The sequence below is a fragment of the Salvelinus sp. IW2-2015 genome, linkage group LG20, assembly GCF_002910315.2.
Source record: "Salvelinus sp. IW2-2015 linkage group LG20, ASM291031v2, whole genome shotgun sequence".
NCBI classification, from domain to species: domain Eukaryota; kingdom Metazoa; phylum Chordata; class Actinopteri; order Salmoniformes; family Salmonidae; genus Salvelinus; species Salvelinus sp. IW2-2015.
The window spans coordinates 1,471,691-1,481,533 of NC_036860.1; the positions used below are offsets into that span (position 1 = coordinate 1,471,691).

Here is a 9,843-nt window from a genome sequence, read left to right on the forward strand (position 1 = left end):
GAAATACATATTTATTGAGGCTGTTGTTCAAAATTGCATGAAAAATGCTTATCAATGTAACCCCTACCCATATGTTAGGCTGCCACACACAGTAAAACAGGGATTCATTTTTTGTATCAATTCAGGGCAAGCAGCATTTATCAGATTAAACATTCTGCTGGCAGTCGAGTTTGCGAGGTGCCTCGTCTTTTTAGGAAACGATTTTATAGGACATGTGACTAAATTACCCGCTCACATGGTCGCTGTGTTTGCATGATCCGCTTTAGTTTTTAAAGTCCAGTGCTCGAGCTCGCTCTGCAACAACCATCCGGAGCAGAAGACCACTAAAACGCACGACCTAACCGGACAAGCCATGGCGAGCAGTGGACAAAAAGTAGTTCTGATCACCGGTTGCTCCTCCGGCATCGGGTTACGAATCGCCGTCCTGCTGGCCAAAGATGAAAAGAAGTGTTACCATGGTAAATGCGCTTTCTTTACATTGTTTATCTGCCTTTAACTTCAGAAGCTTGATCCGACATGCTGCTAAAATCCCTATGATCTTTGTTTGAACCCTTATGGAATATGTTCTGTGTACAAATAGGGTCATCATTAGTCTATCTATCCAAAACAACTTTTACGCGCAGGTTTGACCTTTGCGCCCATAAATTATAGCCTACGCGTTTTACTTTTAGACTAAATCTCCTATTGCTAGTGTTTAAAAAAAATATATATTTCCTATCGTGAGCCCTCTGGTTCTCTACCCCCCTTGATTCGGCTATTATCATCTGAAAGCAAAGTTTCTAGGGTACGGCTCCCCGAGGATGCCGCTTGCCAGGCGGGGATCATAAAAGAGACTGCCAGTTCTCTTTCAAGTGACTTCTCTCGTACAAAGCCCCCTTTATCGCACTGAATTGTAGACCGCTGCCCCGGTTTAGTGCCGTGRCTAATGCGCCTATAGTCCCCTCTCTGGAGCGAGTGTTGAAAGAGGGACAAAGTTTGAGACCTGTACAAGCGAYGGTTCACTAGCAAGGCTTGTTTGAAGTCTTCATCGMGGCTCAGCGGAGCTCGGGGCTCGTCGCGGACATTGTTCGTTTGTCATCCACTTTCCAGCTACAGACATCCCATCATTAATGTCAGTCTAGGGTTACGTAGAATTGTTKTTTCTTTGAGGGTAGTGGGGTCTTGGGATTTATTGCCGTGAAATAGAGGAGCGCAACAGTACTCAGGGTTGAATCATTCTCGTTGAACTGTGACCTGCTTCCAAGAAAGAGAGAGACCACATTGCAGAAAATAACTTGATCTGTTCTCGCTGAAGGATCATGAAAATCCAGATTAAATATTGCGCTGTTATACTGAGTACAATCCCAGTTCAGGGCAGTGTGGTTCCATTCAATAATGTTTACTAAACTGTTGCCCAAGAATAATTCCAACAACAACTGAAGGAACAATGCTGCTGTTGTTCTGTTGAAACGCATACATCTCTCTGTTGCTTTACAGACACCCAATGCTCTCATCGTGAAGATCTTACTCATAGGTGTACAACACGTGTCCTCGACAGACAGTATGCAGTCGAAGCTGGCACTGTCTGTCGTAGTTCTCTACTAGTCACACACCATTATTTCATGATCTTCCACTCACTCCATAGATACTGGATTGTCATTGGGGGTCAGAGGTTACAGAACCAGATGAGACAAGAGGATGTCTTCATTCATCAAGGACAGCAGGTCTTCAGATCAGTGCCTGATTAGAGCTGTTGATTTCCACCATTGATCTCTATTGTGTAATACTGTTGTCTCTCTATTTCTGTGTTAGAGCTCATCAATAAACACAGAGGTGGTTGACCTCACTGTAAACTTGGAATGGAGAATGTCAAGTCGCAAGATGCAAACATGTGGAAAACCTTTCTGTACATACTGTAGATGGTAGATACGGTTTGTTACTCTATGTAGGTTCATGTCTCTCAGGTCCGGAGTTCAAAGGGAATCAATAGTGTGTTACACAATCGGATGAACGTGGAATAGACCCACTGACCTGCATGGCTTTATATGTCTGTCTGTCTGTCTGTCTGTCTGTCTGTCTGTCTGTCTGTCTGTCTGTCTGGTCTGTCTTTCTGTCTGTCTGTCTGTCTGTCTGTCTGTCTGTCTGTCTGTGTCTGTCTCTGTCTGTCTGTCTGTCTGTCTGTCTGTCTGTCTGTCTGTGTCTGTCTGTCTGTCTGTCTGTCTGTCCGTCCGTCCGTCCGTCCGTCCGTCCGGTCTGTCTGTCTGCATATAAACCTGTGTGCAAGTCTACTATATATGCTTATCTATGTGTCACTGGGTCAGTCATCAATCAGTCTGTTCCATGTAGTCTCATATATCTCAGATATATTGCGCTCTCTCTCTCTCTCTCTCTCTCTCTCTCTCTCTCTCGCTCTCTCTCTCTCTCTGTCTCTCTCAATTCAATTAAATTCAAAGGGCTTTATTGGCATGGGAAACATACACTGCATGGCTAAAAGTATGTTGACACCTGCTCGTCAAACATCTCATTCCAAAATCATGGGCATTAATATGGAGTTAGTCCCCCCTTTGCTGATGTAACAGCCTCCATTCTTCTGGGAAGCTTTCCACTAGATGTTGGAACATTGCTGCAGGGACTTGCTTCCATTCAGCCACAAGAGCATGAGTGAGGTCGGGCAGTGATGTTGCTCACAGTCTGTATGATCCTCGCTTTGTGCTTTGTGCACGGGTTCATTGTCCTGCTGAAACAGAACAGGGCCTTCTCCAAACTGTTGCCACAAAGTTGAAAGCACAGAATCATCTAAAATATCATTGCATGCTGTAAGCCCAGACCATTATTCCTCCTCCACCAAACTTTCCAGTTGGCACTATGCATTCGGGCAGGGAGCGTTCTTTTGGCATCTGCCAAACCCAGATTCGTCCGTTGGACTGCCAGATGGTGCAGAGTGATTCATCACTCCAGAGAACGCATTTCCAGAGTCGAATGGCGGCGAGCTTTACACCTCTCCAGCCGACGCTTGGCATTGTGCATGGTGATCTTAGGCTTGTCTGCGGCTGCTTGGTCATGGAAACCCATTTCATGAAGCTCCCGACGAACAATTCTTATGCTGACATTGCTTCCAGAGTCAGTTTGGAACTCGGTAGTAAGTGTTGCAACCGAGGACAGTCAATTTTTACTCGCTATGCGCTTCAGCACTCGTCTGTCCTGTTCTGCAAGCTTGTTTGGCCTATTACTTTGTGGCTGAGACTTTTTTGCTCCTAGACGTTTCCACTTCACAATAACAGCACTTACAGTTGACCGGGGCAGCTCTAGCAGGGCAGAAATTTGACGAACTGATTTGTTGGAAAGGTGGCATCCTATGACGGTATCACATTGAAATTCACTGAGCTCTTCAGTAAGGCCATTCTACTGCCAATGTTTGTCTATGGAGATTGCATGGCGGTGTGCTTGATTTTAAACACCTGTCAGCAACGGGTGTGGCTGAAATAGCCGAATCCACACACTTTTGGCCATGTAGTGTATGTTTACATTGCCAAAGCAAGTGAAATAGACAATAAACAAAAGTGAAATAAACTATCAAAAATTAACAGTAAACATTACACTCACAAGTTTCAAAGGATTAGAGACTATGGCTATGTACAGTGTTGTAAGGATGTGCAAATAGTTAAAGTAATATGGGTTGTATTTACAATGGTGTTTGTTCCTCAGTGGTTGCCCTTTTCTTGTGGCAACAGGTCACAGCAGGTGATGCGCATGGGAAGACTCTCATGCTGCTGCCTCTGGATGTGTGCAGCGATGAGTCAGTCAAGCAGTGCATCAACAGTGTCTCTCTCTCTGACTCTCTCTCACCCCCCTCTCTCTCTGCCTCTATCTCTCTCCATCCCCCCCTCTCTCTTTCTCTCTCTCCCAGTCATTGCCACCATGCGTGACCTGAAGAAGAAGGATAAGCTGGTGGAGACAGCAGGTGATGCGTATGGGAAGACCCTCATGCTGCTGCCTCTGGACGTGTGCAGTGATGAGTCAGTCAAGCAGTGCATCAACAGTGTCAAGGACCGCCATATTGATATCCTCAGTGAGTTAACAGGGCTGGAACTAACGAGCTAACCCTCCTGCCCTGGCCTTTTGTGTGGCAATGACCTGATCTCTAGCCTTGGGACAAATAGCCTCGCCTTTTTCGCGTGTGTGGGTTTGTGAATGTGTGTGTTCCAGGGCATGCGTTCATCCTGTTTTTGTCTAGGCCAGGGGTATTCAACTCTTAACCTACAAGGTCCAAAGCCTGCTGGTTTTATTTTCTACTTGATTAATAATTCCACACACCTGGTGTCCCTGGTCTAAATCAGTCCTTGGAGGAACAATGAAAAAATGCAGTGGAACTGGCTTCGAGGTCCAGAGTTCAATTTGAAGGGTCTAGGCTTATGTGTATATGTACGCCTTAAAACTCTAACCTCTGTTTCAACTGGTGGACTCTGATTTTCCAGGAAAACTGTTTCTATTCATAGGTTCACTCCTGACCCTCCACTCCCCGACACTACCTCCTCTACCCTTAATACAACAAAAACAGCCCAGCAGACTGTTACATCACGCCTCTCTATTTATTTCATTCATGTGCTGACACCTAGTGGTGACAGTGAATAGTGCAACTATCTGACCAATGGAGTTCATGTTTTTTAGTTTTTTAATTTAACTAGGAAAGTCAGTTAAGAACAAATTCTTATTTACAATGACGGCCTACCCCGGCCAAACCCAGACGACGCTGGGCCAATTGTGCGCCGCCCAATGGGACTTCCAATTGCGGCCGGATGTGATACAGCCTGGATTCAAATCAGGGACTATAGTGACGCCTCAGTGCCTTAGACCGCTGTGCCACTCGGGAGCCCACAGAGAGAAAATCATTCTTCCTAAAAGTATTTCAAGACACAAAACTAGTGTTCATACAATTCAAACCTTTATTTAACTAGGCAAGTCAATTAAGAACAAATTCTGTCTTTCTTGATGTCTATAGTATTCTCTCTGGTATGAAATCTGGTTTCTGCTCAGGTTATGGATGTGTCACTGCAACCTTAAAGGTCCTAAATGATGTCACCATTGCCCTTGATTCTAAGCAATGCTGTGCTGCTATTTTTATTGACTTGGCCAAAGCTTATTTAAAAAATATATATAATAACCTTTGTTTATTTAATTTTGATACAATAGACCATTCCATTCTTGTGGGCCGGCTCAGGAGTATTGGTGTCTCTGAGGGGTCTTTGGCCTGGTTTGCTAACTACCTCTCACAAAGAGTGTAGTGTATAAAGTCAGAATATCTGCTGTCTCAGCCACTGCCTGTCACCAAGGGAGTACTCTAAGGCTCAATCCTAGGCCCCACGCTCTTCTCAATTTACATCAACAACATAGCTCAGGCAGTAGGAAGCTCTCTCATTCATATATATGCAGATGATACAGTCTTATACTCAGCTGGCCCCTCCCCGGATTTTGTGTTAAATGCTCTACAACAAAGCTTTCTTAGTGTCCAACAAGCTTTCTCTACCCTTAACCTTGTTCTGAACACCTCCAAAACAAAGGTCATGTGGTTTGGTAAGAAGAATGCCCCTCTCCCCACAGGTGTGATTACTACCTCTGAGGGTTTAGAGTTTGAGGTTGTCACCTCATACAGGTACTTGGGAGTATGGCTAGACGGTACACTGTCCTTCTCTCAGCACATATCAAAGCTGCAGGCTAAAGTTAAATCTAGACTTGGTTTCCTCTATCGTAATCTCTTTCAGCCCAGCTGCCAAACTAACCCTGATTCAGAGGACCATACTACCCATGCTAGATTACAGAGACATAATTTATAGATCAGCAGGTAAGGGTGCTCTCGAGCGGCTAGATGTCCTTTACCATTTGGACATCAGATTTGCCACTAATGCTCCTTATAGGACACATCACTGCACTCTATACTCCCCTGTAAACTGATCATCTCTGTATTCCCGTTGCAAAACCCACTGGTTGATGCTTATTTATAAAACCCTCTTAGGCCTCACTCCCCCCTATCTGAGATATCTACTGCAACCCTCGTGACTAAAGCTTTAGAGCCTCATCTCTAAACCTTAACTATAGGTGTCTTTACAGAAGGCTACAGTATAGTATCTGTATAGTATCGGTAGTGTAACTACAGGTCTGTAACCCTTGTCTCTATCTGTGACTCTCCCCTCAGTCAACAATGCAGGTGTGGGCTTGTTGGGACCAGTGGAAAGCATCAGTATCGAGGACATGAAGAGGGTGTTTGAGACCAACTTCTTTGGCGTGGTGAGGATGATTAAAGAGGTCATGCCTGACATGAAGAAGAGGCGGGCGGGACACATCGTGGTCATGAGCAGTGTTATGGGTCTACAGGGTAAGACTGGCATGCCAATGATTGAGGCGTTGACTAACGCACATACAGATCTGGACCAGCAGGCTAACTGTAAAAGCTGTAGATTCCGGTCCTGCTCTCTGACTACCATTCCTCCTGACCCTGAGTCTGCTCTGCCTATAGGTGTAGTGTTCAACGATGTCTACACTGCCTCCAAGTTCGCCATGGAGGGCTTCTGTGAGAGTATGGCTGTCCAACTGCTCAAGTTCAACGTCCAGTGAGTTCCTCTCAGTCTGTCTTGTACTCCTATTGTGTTTCTGTCATTACATCTCTTGGTATATTTCCCAGTGGGCATTCAATTACAGCCAGTGACTCAATACCTGGTTACTGTGTCAGCAAAAATAAAGAATTGCCGTTACTGTGTAATAGATGAATAAAGATCTATTCTATTCTCTCCGGTCAGTTTGTCTATGATTGAGCCAGGGCCGGTGCACACTGAGTTTGAGACGAAGATGATGGAGGACGTGGCCAAGATGGAGTACCCAGGAGCTGATGCAGACACAGTGCGCTACTTTAAAGATGTTTACCTGCCCTCCTCCAAGGATATCTTTGAGGCCATGGGTCAGACCTGTCTCTTATACACATCTAGATGTGTATAAGAGACAGGGGTAAGACTGGCATGACAATGATTGAGGTGTTGTCTAGTGCACATACAGATCTGGACCAGCAGGCTAACTGTAAAAGCTGTAGATTCCGGTCCTGCTCTCTGACTACCATTCCTCCTGACTCTGCTCTGCCGGTAGGTGTAGTGTTCAACGACTGTCTCTTATACACATCTAGATGTGTATAAGAGACAGGCCATGAAGTATGCCGACGAGACAGGCGGCCTGTCGGTCAACACCTTCTACAACCTGCTGTTCAACTTCGGCCCCCTCATGCACATCACCATGAGCATCCTTAAGTGCCTGACCTGCAGCTGCCTGCGCCGACGCACCATCTCACCTAACTGAGAGAGACTGGGTCTGGGTCTGAAATGGAACCCTATTCCCTATATTGTGCATTACCAGGGTGAAAAGTAGTGCATTATATAGGGATAGAGTGCCATTTTGGACATACCCTGTGAGAAATATACAGTTGTGTAGCTGAATTATTGACACCCAAACCTGGACCACCTGGGGGAAGGAGGGGCATGTAGTTCTCGGGGAGAGAGGCCGTGAGAGAACCAGGATAAGCTTTGGCCAGGCAACACGCACAATTGCACAAACACAGACAGTACAGTGTGACCTCATACATGGGGCTAGAGGTTTTTTCTGGTCAGATCATGTGATCGGGAAAAACTCCTGGCCCTCCTCATACATACACATGATTACACACAAACAACTTACCCACAAACACAGCCAGGCATCTCCTCCGTCCCGGTCTTTTGCCGTGCTGCTGGGGCAATGACACTGTCTGTCCATCTGTCCGTCTGTCCATCTGTCCGTCTGTCTGTCCACCTGTCTATCTGTCTGTCTGTCCATCTGTCCGTCCGTCTGTCCGCCCGTCCGTCCGTCTGTCTGTGGACTGAAAAACAAAGCACACATAACCAGTTACAAAGAATAACAAAAAACAACAGCATTACAATCACAGTGAAAGCGTAACGTAGCACCCAATGAACTGAAGACTCAGGCCTTGCTAAACTCTTAGTACAATGCAGTATTTAGCTCTGATTTACAAAGAATCTACTAGATTCCTTCATTGTACATTTGATTTGATGTATGTCTTAATAGTAGTATTGTTGTTTTGCTGTTTAATCATATTATTATTATTATCTTTTTATAAGCTGAATGTGTGGTTTTTAAAAGTGTATGAATGGATAGATTGTTAATATCTTATTTTTGAAAGTAATTAATTGATTTAGAAATAAACGTCTTGGTTTACTCTGAAAGAGACAGCCTTTTTCGTAATGACGCTGTAATGATGAGGCATTTAGCTCAATGTCTTTGGTGTGGTTTCCAGAGAGCCTGGTTTCCATTGTGCCTGCAGTACTCTATGTGAACCAGTTGGGGGCACTAGATCACTGTGTGTTCTCTCTAGCTGTACCATCAGCTGGGGTGGCGATTCCACTACAGACGCTACAGCACACACAGCTCAATGAGCAGGAGACCTGTTGAGAGTATTATACTGTTGTCTAGGGATGGAGATCAATGTAGCCATATGATATTGGTTTGTTTTCGGGGGGGTTGTAAGTCTTGATTATTGTTCTTTGAAGTCCCTGATCTCTGTGGGTTGTGACTGGATAATGTTTTTCTAGGGTCTGAGTGGATGTTTCCAACCACTGGTGTTGAAAGTTGTTCTGTGTGTGGTTCGGCTGGAGAGCCAGTGAATGATAGTGTGTGAGAGAAAGGTGGTTTGCAAATTACCATGGAAATGTAAACTAATCTGAGATTTGTCTCCTTACACTCATAGCCAATAGGTCTAGTCCTGCTGTTAACTATCCGTGTGTGTGTGTGTGTGTGTGCGCCTGCGTTCTTTTGCATCTGCTTGTGTGCAGTGTGTGTGTGTGTGGACCAAGCCAGTGATCTGTTGATGGATATAAAGAGGTCATGGCCTGCTCCCTATCCAGCCCTCTCGCCCCCCCCTCACACACACACCCTGCTTTGTGCCATGTGAGAGAATATGACCTGGTTCCCATCCCTGAGGAGGGGTGAGCCCTGTTAATGAAGGCCTCCTCCTCAGAAACGGCCCCACTGCACCCCAGAGCCTCCCTCACCAGCTGTCTCCCTCACACCCTCAGCCTCGTACCCTCAGCCCTGGACCCCCAGTCCACAAGAGAGAAGAGAGAGAGAGAGAAGAGAGAGAGAGAGGAGAGAGAAGGAGAGAGAGAAGAGAGAGAGGAGAGAGAGGAGAGAGAGAGAGAGAGAGAGAGAGAAGAAAGAGAAGAGAGAAAGAGAAGAGAGAGAGAGAGAGAGAGAGAGAGAGAGACGAGAGAGAGAGACAGACGAGAGAGAGCAGAGAGAGAGGAGAGAGCAGAGAGACCTAACGTAGAGGGAGCCCAGGTCTGTCTGTAGAGTCCCTGTCTGTGGAGGTCGTATCCACAAGGATCCTGGCTGGTGTAGAGCTAATCAGCAGTACGCTACGTATTGCAACAGTGGTAGCAGCCAGGTCTTCTGTGCACTGTGGGGAGCTACCATAGGTCTGTGTGTATATGTGTGTGTGTGTGGTGTGTGTCTCATCAGAGGCGACCAGCTACGCACAATGGAACAAAGACGCTGTCAATCACAATCCAAATGGGTGGGGGGGTCAGTCCGGGGGAGGGGGGTGGAGCCTGTGTACTGAATGTTGCCGAGGCCCCGATGTGGGACGCTGCAGGGCGGGGTGGGGGGCAGTGAGGGACAGGGGTGTGTCCTGATTTAGGAAAATTAGGGATGGTGCCCCAGGTCTGAATAGAAGACCTGTTTACTAATTGAAATGAACACAGGAGTTACCAAGCAAGTCTCATTAACAAAAGGTATTATTCTTATCAAACCAATTGTTGGCACTTTTGTTTTCAAATC

The 9,843-nt window shown here is 45.9% G+C and overlaps 1 protein-coding gene across 1 annotated transcript; it reads left to right on the plus strand.

Annotated features, from left to right (window-relative positions):
* Positions 1-257: 257 nt before the first annotated feature.
* On the plus strand, positions 258-9,110 carry rdh8a (retinol dehydrogenase 8a). Its single transcript, XM_070433749.1, has 6 exons — positions 258-458; positions 3,887-4,048; positions 6,170-6,349; positions 6,491-6,584; positions 6,771-6,975; positions 7,111-9,110. The coding sequence occupies exons 1-5, from the start codon at positions 353-355 to the stop codon at positions 6,964-6,966; spliced, it is 738 nt and encodes a 245-aa protein (XP_070289850.1). The 5' UTR covers positions 258-352; the 3' UTR covers positions 6,967-6,975; positions 7,111-9,110.
* The last annotated feature ends 733 nt before the right edge of the window (positions 9,111-9,843 follow it).

What these genes read in the sequence shown, in the direction of transcription:
- rdh8a (XM_070433749.1), top strand. Translation starts at nt 353, where the DNA reads ATGGCGAGCAGTGGACAAAAAGTAGTTCTGATCACCGGTTGCTCCTCC. An exon ending in TGAAAAGAAGTGTTACCATG is followed by an intron (nt 459 to 3,886) that starts GTAAATGCGCTT and finishes TCTCTCTCCCAG; the next exon opens with TCATTGCCACCATGCGTGAC. An exon ending in CAGTGTTATGGGTCTACAGG is followed by an intron (nt 6,350 to 6,490) that starts GTAAGACTGGCA and finishes CTCTGCCTATAG; the next exon opens with GTGTAGTGTTCAACGATGTC.